Genomic DNA, 18814 nt, shown 5'->3' with positions numbered 1-18814 from the left:
GAACATTTAAAAGTGATATTGATTGAATATTTATGTCGGCCTTAAAAAAACCACACAAATAATGCTTAATTTGACCTTAAAAGTTGGTATATTGCATATATATAGATATACATTAAAAAAAAAGACACTGAGCCTCCACTATATCCTTGCTCTGACTCTAAACTATAGATCCAGAAACTTAATTTCCTCATCTTGATTGCCTACTTACAAAAAAATAGGGGAAATGGTCCAACAACTGAGCAAGATGGGCAATTTGGCCGCCATATTGATATGCAAATTAGATTTCGCTTGGGAACCATTTTTTTTGGATTCAGCACCCTTGAAATAAGTAAAGAAGGCCAGTTCCTGAATTGTACCCATAAATGCTCCTCACTTTCACTTTTTGGACAATTCCGTCTAGACTACCACCCATTTAGTGAGCATATATGCTGTTCGTTTTTTCTGCCAGCTGGCAAATTGTTAAACTATGTTTTTTTGTGGTTGTTGCTTTGGAGGGAAAGCTACTTAGCTCAGTGAAAGGAGGTGACATCTCATGCAGTGATGAGATCCTCCTCTTTTGTCTACATTTTGCAAAGCAACATTACACTTTTGCATCTTCTCATGTAGCCAGTGAGAGTGAATCAGACTGCAGAGACTGGCCACTGCTTGAAATATTAACCACATGCTCTCTTTCCAGGGGAGGCTGAAGAGTGCTTCTCACAGTGATGTAAGGACTAAACCCCTCTAGATCAATGTGTCTTGTCTCTCTCCTCTATGTCTTCTCTCCGTGTCCTCGTCTCTCTCCCTCAGCTCGCCAGTCAAACAAAGCAGTGGAAATATTGATTTTTCACTTTTGTTTTTACACAACATTCCTCTATAGTGCTGTTTATATGCTGTGAGAAATGCTATAGCAGTAGCTAACTGCCTCACCGCAGGTCACACAACATCTAAATGCAGAAGTTTGTGGCTTAAAGGCACCACAAACTCGAAGTCAAGGAGTTCATTCCTCACTTAATTCCACTTGGATTGCAAAAAAACAAACTCTTTTGTTCATTTCTGCAACATGAACCAGAAATAAACAAAAAAAAAAGGGTGTGGTTCAGCTGCAAGTGCTATTGCAAGTCAAAGCGGCAGAGCTTCATGGGACTCAAGGGGAACATGAAGTTAAAGTGATGGTTGACACCTGCGGCTTGTGGTGCATTTAAGCTGCAAAAATGTGCTCATAAGGTGAGAATATTTGGAATTAAGTAGTTACATCACAGCAGCCCCTGCTACAAAAGACACATCTCTCTATTTTATTATCTGTCAGTTTCACATAGTGTAGCAGTGGCAGGTGGCTGTATTACCTTACATCAGTAGTTCTCAACCTTTTTGAGTCGCGACCCCCAATTTAACATGCATGTTGTCCGCGACCCCCACTCACTGAACAGAATCACGCACAGTTCAGATTCCCCCCAAAAAAAGACACAAATTGACCACAAAATGATCAAAAAAGACACAGAATGACCAAAAAAGACACAAAATGACCAAAAAAAGACACAAAATGACCAGAAAAAGACCCAAAATGACCAGAAAAAGAAACAAAATTACCGAAAAAAGACACAACATTACTAAAAAAAGACACAAAATGACCAAAAAAGGAAACAAAATGACCAAAAGAGACACAAAATGACCAAAAAACACACAAAATGACCCAAAAAAGACATGAAATGACCAAAAAAGGCTAAAACACCTTAACACATGAACACTTTAACACAGTGGAGACAGAGCTGACTTCCAAAATGATTTGGCGACCCCCAGAAATCATCTTGCGACCCCAATTGGGGTCCCGACCCCAAGGTTGAGAATAGCTGCCTTACATGACCCAGTCAGGCAAGCAATGAACGCCTACAGTAAACTAAACACAGTCTAAATAAGTAGACACATCATAGTTTCAATAATCCACACTGTTGTCATTTTTCAAATAGAATTAATATGTGATGTTTGTTTCATTTCGTTGCATTATTGTGATGTTGTTTGTGCCATGATATAAACTATAAATAAAAATATGTCCTAGCCTCATACAGAATATAAAAAGAGCTTATTCCATGCCTAAGGCTGTAACTAAGGATATTATTTAAAGGTGTGTGCGTGTGTACCTGCACGTGTGTGTTCATGAGTGCACGAGTGTATCTTCTCTCTTGCCCTCACTACGAGCTGAACCACTTTCCCTTCTCTCCGTACTGAAATGTCTCAGTGTGTGTGTGTGTGTGTGTGTGTGTGTGTGTGTGTGTGTTCTTGTACTTCCTACATAGTGAGGACCGGAACACGTTTTTAACCAACAGAGTGAGGGCATTTTTGCAAAGTGAGGACATTTCGGCCGGTCCTCACTTCTTTAAAGGCTTTTCTGAGATTTCAGACTTTGTTTTAAGGGTTAAAGGTTACATGATAATAATAATTAACTGAAACTGTATTGTGTAGTTACAAAACTAACTAAAATTATAGTGAAAAAGTCCTTCGTTTTCGTCTTTGTCAACTTTTTTCATACATAATGAAGATGGATAAGACAAAGGAAATAAAGGCAAAATTTACTGTGACCTCTTTTAATCTCCCACCCAACAAATACCCCATTACAAAACGTTAAACTAAAACTAAAGCATTTTAAAGAAATCACAACAAAATTAAAACTAAAACTAATGAAAAATCCAAAACTATTATAACCTTGCAAGGGAATTCACTATTCCAATGAGGGCCTCACAAAGATAGAAGTACAAGAATGTGTGTGTGTGTGTGTGTGTGTGTGTGTGTGTGTGTGTGTGTGTGTGGATTTGTGCAGCGGAGTGTAATGTTTTGGAATGAATAAAAACACAGATAAGTGTGATAACAGCACTTGAAGGAGAAAGTACCTTGACATCTGTAAAGCCGCTTAGAGTGACTGTTTATGAATGTGTGTGTCAGAGACGTCACTGTCCTCTGTGTGACACTAAGCCGTTTTCTGCTGCCCTGCATTGTCCTGATAATAACAATACTCTGCTCTCTCCTTCTGCCTACCTTTCTTCTGTCTGTCTTTCTGTCTCTTCCAGGGCACTCAGCTCATCTTTAACGCTGCCAAGGAGCTGGGACAGCTGTCCAAGCTGAAGGTACAACATGTTTTTTATGCCATTATGCTCTGGGCCTGGCATCAGTGCTCCAGACTCTAATTGTCTAGAAAATACGAGACCGGGCATATGAATGGGCAGATGGATCATTTCAGTCTTTGCTTCTATTTTTGTCGTTGTTTTTTAGGAGCACATGGTTCGAGAGGAGGCCAAAGCACTCACCCCTAAGCAGTGTGCTGTGATAGAGCTGGCCCTGGACACCATCAAGGTAGAAATTCACTACCGCCATATGTGTTTCACAGTTAAAGTTGACAGTGCCAAGGTATGACTAGAGGAAATTACAGTAAATTACAGGCCCCGTTTACACGAGGACGCTTGCGGGTAAAAACGACAAAATATTTTATGGGAAGTGCCTTTCGTTTAGACGGTGACGGCGTTATAGGGGCTTAGAAACGCAAAAAAAATTTGGTCATTTTGTGTCTTTTTTTGATCATTTTGTGGTCAATTTGTGTCTTTTTTGGTCATTTTGATTCCTTTTTTTGGTAATTTTGTGTCTTTTTTTAGTCATTTTGTGTCTTTTTTGGTCATTTTGTTTCCTTTTTTTGGCAATTTTGTGTCTTTTTTTTGGTCATTTTGTGTCTTTTTTGGTCAATTTGTGTCTTTTTCGGTCAATTTGTGTCTTGTTTGGTCATTCTGTGTCTATTTGTGGTCATTTTGTGTCTTTTTTGGTCATTTTGTTTCCTTTCTTTGGTCATTTTGTGTCTATTTTTGGTCATTTTGTGTCTTTTTGTGGTCAATTTGTGTCTCTTTTGGTCATTTTGATTCCTTTTTTTGGTCATTTTGTGTCTTTTTTTAGTCATTTTGTGTCTTTTTGGTCATTTTGTGTCTTTTTTGGTCATTTTGTTAATTTTTTTGGTAATTTTGTGTCTTTTTTTGGTAATTTTGTGTCTTTTTTGGTAATTTTGTGTCTTGTTTGGTCAATTTGTGTCTTTTTCGGTCAATTTGTGTCTTGTTTGGTAATTTTGTGTCTATTTTTGGTCATTTTGTGTCTTTTTCGGTCATTTTGTTTCTCTTTTGGGTGATCTGAACTGTGCGTGTGAGATTGTGTTCAGTGAGTGGGGGTTGCGGACAACATGCATGTTAAATTGGGGGTCGCGACTCAAAAAGGTTGAGAACTACTGCTCTATATCAAGGTTTCTGCGACCCCAGAGGGCGACTGTTGATTATTGTGTAAACAATATGTACTTTATCTTTTCAAAGAATATTAGGCAGCTGGAAGTAACACTTGTCTTCTTTTCTGTTTGCCTGTCTTTGTTTATGTCAGCAATACTTCCATGCTGGTGGTGTTGGTCTGAAGAAGACTTTCCTGGAGAAGAGTCCTGACCTCCTGTCTCTTCACTACGCCCTGTCCCTCTACACGCAGGCTACAGATAAACTCATTAAGACCTTTGTCCAGTCACAGAATGCACAAGGTAACCTAATGGTCTTTACTCTGTGTGACACTCGTCTCTTTCTCTTGTGATTCTCTCTGTTTCCAGTAGCGTGAAGTGAAAGTCTAATGTGTAATTATCTGATTGAGATCAGTGTTTTCTCTCTCAGAGGAGCCTTTCCCTTAGTGTCTCCCACTCCTCTGTTGATATTAGGGTTTCCCAATGCTGAGCGCTATATACTGAAAATATCTCACTTGCTTTTTAGAGCATGAAGTCGAGGCTGTAGCTGCACAATATTTTCTCTCTGCTCTGAAATGCTGAGTCTCCTGGTAGCCTGCCTCGGGGAAACACAGAGACTATTCTTTACATGATCTGACAGCTATTTGCAATGAAAAAAATAAATACCCGCCCCCTCTTTTCTCTCACTCTTTGATTCTGCTGCTCAGCCTCCATCCTGCCGTCAGATGGCTGCATAACAGCCATCATCTTTGTGGAAGCGCTGACGCTGACACGCTGTCCCTGAGCGCCGCTGATAGAAATGCCATTTGAGCGGATGATCGTTTAAATTTTAATTAGCAAAATGCCATGTGGTTTCTGGAGCGTACCTTGTCTGTTTTTACAGCAGGAGATCTGTTTGAGTTTTGCATGTTTTGCAGGATTGTTCAGCACAACAGAATAATCAAAAAATCTTGATTAAAATAACAATGTATCTATCAGCATCTCTCCCATCTCTATAGGACAAGACTTATGAATGTTGGTCTGTTTTTCTTCTCTGTTATTCCTCATATTTCTACATGTTTCTTGTTTTTCTGTCTACTTCCTCCTTCTGCCCCATTTGTGGGCCAGTGTTCGGCGGGAAGGGGGTGAGGTTCACCACTAGTGAGGATGTTTACCCAGAGAAGGGTATGTGGCTCTCAGGCTCAAGGCCTGAGACATCCAGGACCACCAGAAAGCCTCCAGACCAAAGCCCAAATCCCTCCACCCTCCACCCCATGTGCATCCCAAAACCCCCCTGCCTGCTCAAACTCATCCCAACAGAAAATGCAATGCACAGATTGAAACATCTTTTTCTCTCTCGCACTCACATGCCCACCGCAACAATTAAAACAGACTTTATGCATTCATGCATGTAATGTACACACTGATGTCTGTATGTACAGAACTGCACTGAATACATACGCCATGGACTGTATGTATGAGCAGACACCAAAGCATGATGTGCTGACATCAGACAAAACCAACAGAAATGCATCAAAGTATGAAGGAATCCTGATCCAGCATGATGTCACCCAGAGGGGCCCGAGGCGAGTGTGTGTGTGTGTGTGTATGTGTGTGTGTGTGTGTGTGTGTGTGTGTGTGTGTGTGTGTGTTCTTGTACTTCCTACATAGTGAGGACCAGAACACGTTTTTAACCAACAGAGTGAGGACATTTTTGCAAAGTGAGGACATTTCGGCCGGTCCTCACTTCTTTAAAGGCTTTTTTGAGATTTCAGACTTTGTTTTAAGGGTTAAAGGTTACATGATAATGATCATTAACTGAAACTGTATTGTGAGGTTACAAAACTAACTAAAATTATAGTGAAAATGTCCTTCGTTTTCGTCTTTGTCAACTTTTTTCATACATAATGAAGATGGATCAGACAAAGGAAATAAAGACAAAATTTACTGTGACCTCTTTTAATCTCCCACCCAATAAATACCCCATTACAAAAAACTAAAACTAAAACTAAAGCATTTAAAAAAAAATCACAACAAAATTAAAACTAAAACTAATGAAAAATCCAAAACTATTATAACCTTGCAAGGGAATTCACTATTCCAATGAGGGTCCCCACAAAGATAGAAGTACAAGAATGTGTGTGTGAATGTGTGCGTGTGTGTGTGTGTGTGTACACGTGGGCGAGAAGAAGAGCAAGTGACTGAACAGAGCCAATGTGACTGAGTAAGACTGTCCTTAAGATTGTTGAAGCAGAAGCACAGTGTATCACTGTATTGTCTGACTCCAGAGAGGAAATCCTCGTCCCCCATGTTACCAGCCTGCGTCTGTGTTTGAGGAGAAAGAAAGACGCTGATGAAGAGGAGGAGAATAGAGTAATGATGGCTGTTGGCTCAGTTTTGTCTGGGAGGGCTCCCTGTCCTCGCCTGCTTTGACATCACACACAAACACCGACGGAGACGCACACTTTCAAACACACTCACAGCTCTCACGTGCAGCGCGGCCCGCCCTGCAGCACTGATGAGAATGGTGCTCAACCCCCCCCTTCTCACATAGAGCCAATCAGAAACAGTCCCTCAGGTCAGGTGGTCTGATTTCTGTCACTTTAGATTATTATCAAATGATTTGAGTCAAACATTCACAGTGGATGACTTCATTTGATGCTGCCAAGCTGCAGCATACTGACAGTCTTCTCAATGGACAACAGTGGTATGAAAAGTGCTTAAAGCTCCAGTAAGACAGTAGTTCTCAACCTTTTTGAGTCGCGACCCCCAATTTAACATGCATGTTGTCCACGACCCCCGCTCACTGAACACAATCTCACACGCACAGTTCAGATCACCCAAAAAAGAAACAAAATGACCAAAAAAGGAAACAAAATGAACAAAAAAGATACAAATTGACCAGAAAATGATAAAAAAAAAGACACAAAATGACCAAAAAAGACACAAAATGACCAGAAAAGACACAAAATGATCAAAAAAAGACACAAAATTACCACAAAATGATCAAAAAAGACACAAAATGACCAAAAAAATCACAAATTGACCACAAAATGATCGAAATAAGACCCAAAATGACCAAAAAAGACCCAAAATGATCAAAAAAAGACACAAAAAACCACACAAAATGACAAAAAAAAAGACATTAAGTGACCAAAAAGACTAAAACACATTAACACATGAGCACTTTAAGTTTCAAAAATGTAAACAAAAAAAGGGGTTTCAGTCACATAACTGAGTTCCTTTTTCTTGGATCACCTGCAGCAGTGTCAAAGCCCTGTAAATGTTTTTTTTATATAGATATTTTTAAACTGTGCATTTTACCAATTCAAAATAAGCTAAGTGGTTCTTTTACTTGACTTTTTACACTTGAAAAATGTGAATTTTGTGAACTTTTTTCTGGGGGTCGTCAAATCACTTTGGAAGTCAGCTCTGTCTCTACTGTGTTAAAGTGTTCATGTGTTTTAGTATTTTTGGTCACTTAATGTCTTTTTTTTTGTCAATTTGTGTGGTATTTGGTCATTTTGTGTCGTTTTTTGTGTCTTTTTTCTGATCATTTTGTGTCTTTTTTGGTCATTTAGGGTCTTTTTTCGATCATTTTGTGGTCAATTTGTGATTTTTTTTGGTCATTTTGTGTCTTTTTTTATCATTTTGTGGTCAATTTGTGCCTTTTTTGGTCATTTTGTGTCTTTTTTTAGTCATTTTGTGTTTTTTTGTCATTTTGTTTCTTTTTTTGGGTAATTTTGTGTCTTTTTTGGTCATTTTGTGTCTTTTCTGGTCATTTTGTGTCATTTTTGGTCATTTTGTGTCTTTTTTTATCATTTTGTGGTCAATTTGTATCTTTTTCGTTCATTTTGTTTCCTTTTTTTGGTCATTTTGTTTCTTTTTTGGGTGATCTGAACTGTGCGTGTGAGATTCTGTTCAGTGAGCGGGGGTCGTGGACAACATGCATGTTAAATTGGGGGTCGCGACTCAAAAAGGTTGAGAACTACTGTCTTACTGGAGCTTTAAGCACTTTTCATACCACTGTTGTCCATTGAGAAGACTGTCAGTATGCTGCAGCTTGGCAGCATCAAATCAAGTTCTGTCACTGCATAACTTAACTAGACCTTTTACAAGTTTCAAAGATGATACAAATTCAGACAGATGGTTTTCAAAGTAAAATACTTCTTCACAATCCACTTAGTGATTTTGCAGTTTCTTGAAGTTGTTGAATGTCACAGTTAGGTTCAGTTGCTTCGTCTGCTTCCATAGTGAAGGTACATAGTATATAGAAAACAAACGAGTGTGTCTTTAGCCTTCCTGCCAGCTGCTGGATGTCCTTGACTGTGACAAGGATGCAAATGAGCTTCCTGCCGAGCAGCTCTCACTTTTCTAACCGTATTAGAGTAGATGATTAGAGCGGGATGACTGATCGAGGCTGAGTGAAATTTATTCATCTTAACTCGGCTGCTGCTGATCAGTGATGACTCTCATCTCTACGTACTGTAGACGATGAGCTGCATCATCTGTAATAAGAATAATCAAAGGTCAATTGTGTATATGCAGAGACCTTGTGCGATTCTTTGACGCAATCATGACACGACTTTGAATATTCAAAGTCGTGTCGTAAGTTTGAATGTTTATTCTGGTGAAGATTTGCAATATGGTAGAAACATTCTTACCTCTGATTGTTTATTGAAGAAGAAAAGCCTTGGTTTTCTTGGCAACATCTTCCTGCCTCCCAGCCAGCAAAGTTTCTTTCTCATCTTTTATGGACGTCCTCCATAGAGTAGACAAGGCCAGATGGATGACTGCTGCTCTCTTTGGTCCTGTTGGCAGCGAGACCAACAATCCCATAATTCTCCCTGGAGAGAAGCAGAGAGCTGCATGCCAGGAACACTCTGCCGTCTAACTCCCACAGACACCTTGTTTAGTGGGCGGCTGGTTGAAAACACACACACACACACACACACACACAGGCTGCTGGTCGTCGCCACAAAGATACCGTCGACAAAGTGAAGACACTAATTAAAACATTGAAAATTAATGTCCATCTGTCACTGCATCCTTCTGGAGTTGTTTGTGGATCTCAACCACTTGTTCCCATACAGCACAAAACCACACACCAATACAGGCCCCATTTACACCAGGACGCCCGCGGGTAAAAACGACAAAATATTTTATTGGAAGTGCCTTTCGTTTAGACGGTGACGCCGTTTTTGGGGCTTAACCCATTGACGCCTAAAACTTCCTGTAAAACCTCTGGCCGATTTTAAAATAAGCCCCTAAAACCTGAAGTTTTTCTGGAAATTCAACAGAAGTGTCAACGCTTCCTACTAAATAATAGATTTTTCATCCTCTGTAGCAGGTAGAAATGAAATTCAAAAAGTATTTGAGAGCTTATGCAAATACTACAAAACGATGTAAACGCTTTCCAGGCTTCAATGGGTTAAAGACGCAAAAATCTGAAACCACCTTCCAAAGTGGAAAAGTTAAATATGCTCCGCCGTAGCGTGTCCGTCTACACTGACAAGACACAAAACTCTGATCTGATCTGCTCACGTCACATATGTGTTTACGTCACATACATGCTCCAGTACAGGAAAATAAAGAAACGTGGGATTATTTCCATGCGTCGGACCTTCAAGCTGCTCTGGCAGCTCTAATAAACTTACAGGAGTCTTTCCACCAAATGTCCAGGATATGTACAGATAGTATTAGTGAACAGAGAAGGATCTGGAATTACCTCCATCACATTCTGGATGCAGCGATTGGTGGGAGGAGCCAGACGGCTGTGAACGAGACCTGGGAGATCTAGTGATGGTGGAGAACTTTGTGGAAGGAGTAGCTGATGAAAATGTGTGGCGTGAAAACTTCTGCATGCCCAAAGATGCTCTTATGGCTTTAAGTGATGCCGCCTGGCTGCATACAATCCAATTCCACACACTTTTGCGTCACCGTATGCAGCAGATTTCCTCCCGAAAACGCTCGTCTAAACGAGGAATAAAAAGTGAAGACGTGACGCCACTTTTGCGTCTTCTGTTCAGACCGTCATCATGTAAACGGAGCCACACTGTGGAAAGATTTATCCACCAACTCCCTCCCAGACAAAAGAGTTGGAGCCTGAGTGGAGCCATCACTGTCTTCTCTACCTTAGAAAAAGTCTTGGAGTGAGAAGTTTGGTGCCGAGGAACCTAAAGACCTGAACCTGGAGTTGAGTTATCTAGGATAGGGGATGAATGAACTCAAATCCAAACTGTTGCCCATCACTTTTGACCAAGTGCAATGATAACATTATGTGTCCAAAACACGTATCTGTCAAGAATAAATTACATTGACACAATCATTTCATGGAAAGAAGTAAAAAATGTTTTATTCCAAATTCATGAGCAACAGTGTATTTGGTATTTCAGGATAAAATGTAAAGTTGACCCTTATTTACATGCAAAATGTGTAAAAAAATAAATATATATATATATACACTACCGGTCAAAAGTTTTAGAACACACCAACTTTTCCAGAATTTAATTGAAAATTATGCAGTTTAATGTCTCAGTGTACTCTGAAATTAATGCACATTTGCAATATTTAAAATTCTTTATTGAGCATGATAGTGTTTTGAAAGTAAAAAAAAGATTCAAAATCACATTTTATGTTGGACTAAAGGACTAAAAAAAGACACAAAATGACCAAAAAAAGACACAAAATGACTAACAAAGACATGAAAAGAATTCAAAAATGGACAAAATAGCCCGAGACTCCATAGAGTTAAGTTGTTAACCCATTTCTTGTTCCCTGAAAAAGGCCTACTTGTATAATTCTGAAATGTATATTATTTTTCAGTTTTTGTTAACCTTACCTTTTTTTATTTACCTCTGGCAGTTCACCACTTACCTTTGTACCCTTTCAAGCTGTTCATTTGACTTGAACTGCTTGAATTTCAGTAAAAAACTGGAAAAATTGGGGTGTTCTAAAACTTTTGACCGGTAGTGTATATATAAATCATTGTTATTTATAGCATTTATACAGCCAAAAATCACCAATTTGCCTATCTCAAAGGTTAACTTCAATGGGGTGGAAAATGAATGATTAAACATCTGGAAGAGCAACAGAAGACAGATCCCATATTCAGGACATACAGATGTGCACTAATGCCAGATGTATCGGTTAGATAAAAACTACTAAAGTACAAGAACGCTGTGGAGAAATATAATGACAATACTAGTTAAATAGAGCAGAACATATTTGGTTTATTGAGAGAGTTGAGTGTCCGTTGTGCCATCCTTCACCGACAGCTCCGGGAGGCCGGGCTGCCTCGCTCTCCATAAGCTCCTCCCCCTTTCCTGCTCCTCCTCTAGCCATGCTTGGGTAAAGGTCTTTACCAAGGAATGGGTGTGTCCATTTGAGCATGTCTTGACCTGATCTATGTCAGGGGAACCACACTGTCAGTTGACCTTCTCCAGCTTCTTCTCTCCTGTCTTCTTCTTACTAACCACCTTGCATCCAAACAGACAACTTGCATCTATGAGTGGGCACAAATTACTGTCCTCACTGAGTCCAAATTATTACCTCTCAATCGCTAAATCCGTACAAAGGCTATTCAGGCGTCATGTAATCATAATTCCTCATGGAAGAAATAATGTTGTAAAGTTGTGGGGCTTCATCAGCAGATGTATTATAGTTATAATAATGTAGAGAATGCCAATCTGCCCACTCATAGCAGCTCTGTCTGATTTACCACTTCCAGACCACAACATATGCACAAGCAGATCACCATGCCTTACTTCAACTCCTCCTGTTACACAGTGATTGGTTGCATAATAAAGACTGTATTCTGTGTAATATTCAAAAAGGTTTCAGTCAAATCCATTCCAATGCTCACTTTATTAAATTGAAATGGAGTTGGTGCGTAACCTTTCAAAATGAGGAGGACAGTTTTGGCACGGTGGTTTGTGTGAGTGTTTGGTCGGTAATAGGAGCACAGAGACGCCATGTTTTCACATTCAAAGACTTTAATATGGTCCTCACTGTCTGTCTGTCTGTCTGTCTGTCTGTCCTGTCAGGCTCTGGGGTGGACGATGCCGTGGGAGAGGTGTCCATCCATGTGGAGATTTTCACTCACCCCAACACTGGAGAGCACAAGGTCACAGTGAAAGGTAAAGGGAAATATATATCTATATCTCTCTGAAACGATCCTCTGACTATGTCATGATATGGCATAGGCATAAAAGCCAGTGCCCTTTTCAGCTGCTAAAGAATAATATGACTTTAATCTCACCAAGGAGCTTAATATAAGACCTGAGGGAGAGCCAGTATTTTCTTGTTCTGAATTTTCTCACCGCTCCACATTTTCACACATTTTCTCCACATTATTCTTGTCTCTCTCTCTGTCTCTCTCACCCACACCTTCACACTCTCTTGTCCTCCATTTCCTCTCCCTCAATCTCTCTCTCCGTCTCAGTGGTGGCTGCCAACGACCTGAGGTGGCAGACGCAGGGAATATTCCGGCCATTTGTGGAGGTTTATATCATCGGCCCTCACCTCAGCGACAAGAAGAGGAAGTACGCCACCAAGTCGAAGAACAACAGTTGGGCTCCCAAATACAATGAAACCTTCACCTTGTGAGTAATAATAACTAGAAAATTTCCTCTGGGGAAATTCTGAAAGGGCTACGGGGGCTACTGCCGGGGTGTGTACACTATGATGAGATTCTTCAGAGATTTCCAACTATGCCCTTTAACCTCAAAATGTGTGTGTGTGTGTGTGTGTGTGTGTGTTTGAAGCATGTGTTTGCATTTGTGAGGAGTGTGCACACTTATGTGCATGTGTGTGTGTGTGTGTGTATCTGTACCTGTAATCACATCAAAGATCAAAGGCAATCAGATCAAAGCAATCAACTGAATTAACTGCCACCTGTTCCGGCATAGTGACAGCAGAGACTGACGGACTGGAATTTCTGGCCTCGAGCAGAAAGCATTTTTGGCAAAACCATAATACCTATCATTGATCCGACTTCACTTTTAGCATCCTGAGTTCTTCCTGAACGTCTACATGTGGTTTTTTTTTCAGAAAAATGAAAAAATAGCTTTGTTAGAGCGATCTAAAAAAACTGTTCATCTTCCTTTTTTTTAGAAATCTTGCGTTTTTAATATGGGAGCCAATGAGGCTGTTGGTGGTGTTGGTGGATCATCTGTGCGTCGTACGCCCAAACTATAACTCTGACAGCTTTACCAGAGGATTGTGAGGGAGAAGACAAATTTTCCTACGTTTCTATGTATAAATTATTTCTGTAGAGTGGAATTTGTGGCCTGGAGCGCAGTTTTCAAATTTATTTTTTGACAATTTCTTCTCTCCCTCTACACTCTGGCGATGATGTCACACACTCTGACACGAACATTCCGTGCAATACACACCCATTATAATCTCAGAATTTCTCCAAAAATGATCATGGTCATTGAACAGGGATTGATAAAAAACTATATGACCTATCGAAACGTGGATTAATACACCAATACACAAGACTTGTGTCTACTGTTTAAAGTTTAAATGGAGTCTCTAGGTGAAATTATGCCGGAGAAGTAGACGTTTAAAAATCTCCAATTATTGTTCTTTTTCGCTCATTTTTTTTGGCCGTCTCATTCATTTCAATGCAAAATTTTGGGCAGTTTTTCGCAACTTACGTCGCGAAAAATTCATATTCTGTAGAGAAAAGTAATAGCACACCGATCCCGATCAAACCGCACGTTTTGATATATAATTTGTCCTGCAACTCTTCAAGTTGTAGGACTAGTAGCGGGATGAAATTGCGTCCGGAAGAGGAAGAAGAAAAAATCCACAGTATAACAGTAGGCTTCGCCCCGAGCACTGGTCCCTACAGCTATTGCTGTATGGGACCAGTGCTCAGTGCGATTGCCCCGAGGCCCTAATGATGGGTTGTTGTGTTTTTTGGTTGTGTGAACAGATTGTTGCTAACGCTCTGCTCTCCACTGCAGCACCCTGAGTAGCGAGGTGGGTCCTGAGTGCTACGAGCTGCAGGTGTGCGTGAAGGATTACTGCTTCGCCCGGGAGGACCGCACCGTGGGCATGGCCGTCCTGCAGCTGAAGGACATGGCGTCCAAAGGCAGCGTGGCCTGCTGGCTTCCTCTGGGTAAACGCATCCACATGGACGAGACAGGCCTCACCGTGCTGCGCATCCTCTCCCAGCGCAACAACGACGACGTGGCCAAGGAGTTCGTCAAGCTCAAGTCGGACCAGCGCTCTGCAGAGGAGGGCCGGAGCTAAGAGACGGGATTTAAAACAACCACCTACTGCCCCGGAGCTCTCTGAGCCACTGCTAGTCACTGCCCTGATGATCCAGTGTTGTAAAAGCACAGATAAGACACCACACATCCAGTGCTGTAAATACATTCATTTCAAGGAAAGAACACAGTGCGAAACAAGTCATCACACGTTTTCTTTAAAAAGCACCAGTGTCTTGCAGATATTATCAGCCATTATTTTTAATGAACAATACATAAAGTTAAAACATATAAAGCATATATTGACTTTCCTCTGTCCGTAGAGGTGAGTTGTTTCATCCCAAACTAGGGTTGCAATGGTCTGAGATTTTCCCGGTATGATAATCTTAGCTAATTAGCTAATCTAGCTAATCTTAGATAATCTTATCACAGATTTAAATTCTTATTTTTATTATATAATGACCAGTGGTGGAAAGTAACTAAGTACGTAAGTATTTACTCAAGTACTGTACTTAAGTGCAATTTTGAGGTACTTTTACATTACTTGAGTATTTCTATTTTATGTGACTTTATACTTCTACTCCACTACATTTTTAAGCAAATATTGTACTTTTTACTCCACTACATTTAGCTGACAGCTTTAGTTACTTTTCAGGTCGAAATTTAACATAAAAACTTAAAAAATGTAAAGTCATGAGACATTTTTTTTTTAAGTTAAACCTCACAACAGTATATTAAGTGGTTAAAATCAGCCCCATTTAAAAAAAAAAAATTAAAGCACTACTTGCATAAATGCATCAATACAAATAATCTAATAATATATTAGATAATACATTACAATGAGTGGGGGTGTGCTGCATAACGAGTACTTTTACTTTTGATACTTTAAGTACATTTTGATGCTGATACTTTTGTACTTTTACTTCAGTAAGTTTTGAATGCAGGACTTTTACTTGTAGTGGAGTAATTTCACAGTGTGGTATTAGTACTTTTACTTAAGTAAAGGATCTGAATACTTGTTCCACCACTGATAATGACCCCTAAAGGAATCAAAACAGAGGGTTATTATTTAAACTTGAAATAATTTTCTTAAATGAAATTATGTCTACCTTTGAAAATTAACCCATAAGAACCCATGGTGACACCCTTGTAACAAACACTTTAAATCTTCTAGAATCTAAGAGTAAACCCATTTAACAAGTCTAACCCATTAATAGGGTGTCCTGTATTGCATTTAAGTTGTTCTGACCACATTTCCTGTCACACTTTTGATATATGTTATGGAGATGCAAACAAAAAGGCAAATGGTTATTTGTTTTTTTATTTATTATTAATTTGTTGCGTAAAAACAAATCTGAAAATTTGTGATAATTTGTTGTTAAACAGCATTATTAATGTCTCAATTTTGATAAATGTTGTTGAGATGCAAAGAAAAAGTCAAATTTGTGTCTCTGTAAGCAGAAAATGTCTAGTTAATTTATTTTAAAACAAGAAATATTATGAACACAAATACCATAAACGCCCAATGTAATGTTTATGTCACATCACAGATCTTTGACATTTAGGTGTAGTATTTTTTTTAAAAACATCATAAATGTGTTCTATGTGGTCCACTTGGTCTGTGGTATATCCCCCATTATTTTCCTTTAAAGATTACTAGGTCTGGGTTCTTATGGGTTAATCAAACATTTTTTTCAATACCCCAGATAAGCAAATGCACACTGTTAGTTTACACACTATACCAGGAAACTGGCACACTGCTGCAACCCTTTTCCATATAAAACACACACACCTCGTTTGACTGGTTGAGGTGAGAAATATGTTGTAGCCTTTAATATTTTGGCTTCCTCTCGTCCCTTCCCTGGCCTGCCTGTGTGCGCTAAGAGAAGGGACGGCAAGTGCCAACAACAGATAATCTCTGAAATATGCCAAGACCAGCCCTAAGCACAACAGGACCAACTGTCCAACTGACCCATAAACAACAACAACAACAACAACGGCTGCAAGGCCTCAAAACATTCCAGATATTGGGTGAGGGACAAAGCACTATTTAGTTAAGATAATTTTAATATTTATTTACTGCTCTCTTCCAAATTATATTTATATTTAAATAATTCTATATATCATAGTATAATAAATGAAGGACACATGTAAAGTTATATACATGATTATTCTATGGACGTGTGAGAAAGATTGTCCTCGTCTGTCTTTTTGTCCGTCTACCCAGTAACAGAGCACACTGCCTGACACCCTCAATGCCTTCTGTCTTGTTGACCCTCGTACAGTTTGTGTGTCTCCTATAAAGAGAGGAATCTGATGAAAACGCGCCTTCAAGCACTGTGATTCATCAGAGTGTATATGTGTGTGGAAGAGTGAATGTGAAATGTGCGTTTCAAGCACACATGGAGCTCATAATGTGCGAGTGTGTTTGTAAGATGTTCTAATGTTGACCTCATGTAGCCGCCCGTGTTGCCTGTTACCTGCAAATGTATTCACAGAAAGCCATCACAAGCAAAGAACGTCACACACAGAGGGGGTTTCATACTCAGATTTTCAGATTTCGGAGGATTTTACAAAGTGTCTTTTACTCTGGGGAGGATGCATCTTATATATCTTAGGATTTGTGTTACTGTAAACATTCCCAACAGCCCTGTAGTGGGTGTGTGTGTGAAAGGTGCATGCTAGAGCAGCTATTCTCAACCTTGGGGTCGGGACCCCAGTTGGGGTCGCAAGATGATTTTTATGGGGGTCGCCAAATCATTTTGGAAGTCAGCTCTGTGTTAAAGTGTTCATGTGTTATTGTTTTTTAGTCTTTTTGGTAATTTTGTGGGGGTTTTTTTGTCATTTTGTTTCCTTTTTTTGGTAATTTTGTGTCTTTTTGTATCATTTTATGGTCAATTTGTGTCTTTTTTTGGTCACTTTGTGTCTTTTTTTTAAATCATTTTGTGGTCAATTTGTGCCTTTTTTGCTAATTTTTTGGCTTTTTTTTTTAGTAATTTTTTGGCTTTTTTTGGTCATATGGTGTCTTTTTTTGGTCATTTTGTGTCTTTTTTTGGAATTTTGTTTACTTTTTTTGGTCCTTTTTTGTATTTTTTTTGTATTTTTTGGCCTTTTTTTGTCTTTTTTGGCCTTATTTGTCTTTTTTGGGTAATTTTGTGTCTTTTTTTGTAATTTTGTGTCTTTTTTGGTCATTTTGTGTCTTTTTTGCTCAATTTGTGTCTTTTTTTTTTGATAATTTTCTGTCATTTTCTGGTCAATTTGATTCTTTTTTGGGTCATTTTCTGTCTTTTCTGACAAATGCCAAAGTAGCAAGTTATTACTTTACAAGGAGTCTCTGGCTTGAAGCTGTTTTTAGTTGTTGTCTGCTTCATTATTTGTCCAAAATACGTCGTATCAACTGAGTTTGTAACATCTGAACTGTGCGATTCTAACATAACGGATAACATGCATGTTAAATTGGGGGTCATGACTCAAAAAGGTTGAGAACTACTGCACTAGAGGAAGAAAAACTGCCACTGCCTTTTCTTCTTCAAAAAAATAAACAGTTTGCCGATTCAAAACCTGCATATAAGGAGATCATAAAAAACGGAGACCCTATTTTGCAAAAAGAACATACTCTGAGGCAAAATATATATATACGTGCGTTACAAAACCACACGCTGCACTGCAGGGAGAGCAAAAATCAGTAATGATCTACCATCTGCAGGTGCTGTATCCCTGATCTCTGATAGCGAGAAGTTCGACCTCTGCTTAAGGGCTGCAGATCCAGACCACACCAGGTCTGGAGCTGACATTTAAAAGAGGGCCTACAGCTTAGTAGAGATGTAGTGCGAAGATATAGAAGCACAGGGTCTTTAATGCACCCATAATAAAACATTTATACGCTGATCCTTATCCTTTTTTTTTTCTTCAGAAATTGTAATTTATGGAATAACAGGAATTACACATCAACGCTTCAAATCATCCCACATTTAAATTCATTTCTTCAATCTAGAGCCAATTTCATGTGAAACTAAATGTTTTGAATTGACTATTGACTGTCTGGCATGTCTCTTAATTCAACTTCTATTTTCATGAATGCCCTTTTTTTTAAAAAGAAGAAAAAAAAAGATTGATTGATTTATTTATCTATCAAAAGTGTGTATATTTCTTGTGAACAAAAAAAGCATCCAGGAGAAAGAAAGAGTCCAGGTTTAATAAAAAACAGGGTGTTTTGATTTTTCTATTTCTGCCTCTTTTTAAAGGGGGACATATTATACTTATTTTCAGGCTCATACTTGTATTTTGGGTTTCTACCAGAACATGTTTACATGCTTTAATGTTCAGAAAACACATTCATTTTCTCATACTGTCTATCTGAATATACCTAAATTCACCCTCTATCTGAAAC

The 18814-nt window shown here is 39.1% G+C and overlaps 1 protein-coding gene across 5 annotated transcripts in view; it reads left to right on the top strand.

Moving 5' to 3' along the window:
- Positions 1-14813, top strand: part of unc13a (unc-13 homolog A (C. elegans)) — an 89645-nt gene extending 74832 nt beyond the window's left edge. For 2 of the 5 annotated variants that reach the window (XM_059341982.1, XM_059341984.1), the window contains 7 exons: positions 677-706; positions 3042-3098; positions 3244-3324; positions 4381-4528; positions 12250-12342; positions 12648-12807; positions 14179-14813. In XM_059341982.1, coding sequence (XP_059197965.1) covers positions 677-706; positions 3042-3098; positions 3244-3324; positions 4381-4528; positions 12250-12342; positions 12648-12807; positions 14179-14467 — 858 coding nt within the window. In that variant the 3' untranslated portion in view covers positions 14468-14813. Of the gene's footprint in view, positions 1-676; positions 707-3041; positions 3099-3243; positions 3325-4380; positions 4529-5332; positions 5390-12249; positions 12343-12647; positions 12808-14178 lie in introns of all 5 variants that reach the window. The other 3 variants (XM_059341983.1, XM_059341985.1, XM_059341981.1) reach the window with 2 other exon arrangements.
- The last annotated feature ends 4001 nt before the right edge of the window (positions 14814-18814 follow it).

This window comes from Centropristis striata, chromosome 9 (assembly GCF_030273125.1).
Source record: "Centropristis striata isolate RG_2023a ecotype Rhode Island chromosome 9, C.striata_1.0, whole genome shotgun sequence".
Taxonomy (NCBI): Eukaryota; Metazoa; Chordata; class Actinopteri; order Perciformes; family Serranidae; genus Centropristis; species Centropristis striata.
This window is presented reverse-complemented; position numbering and strand designations above follow the sequence as displayed.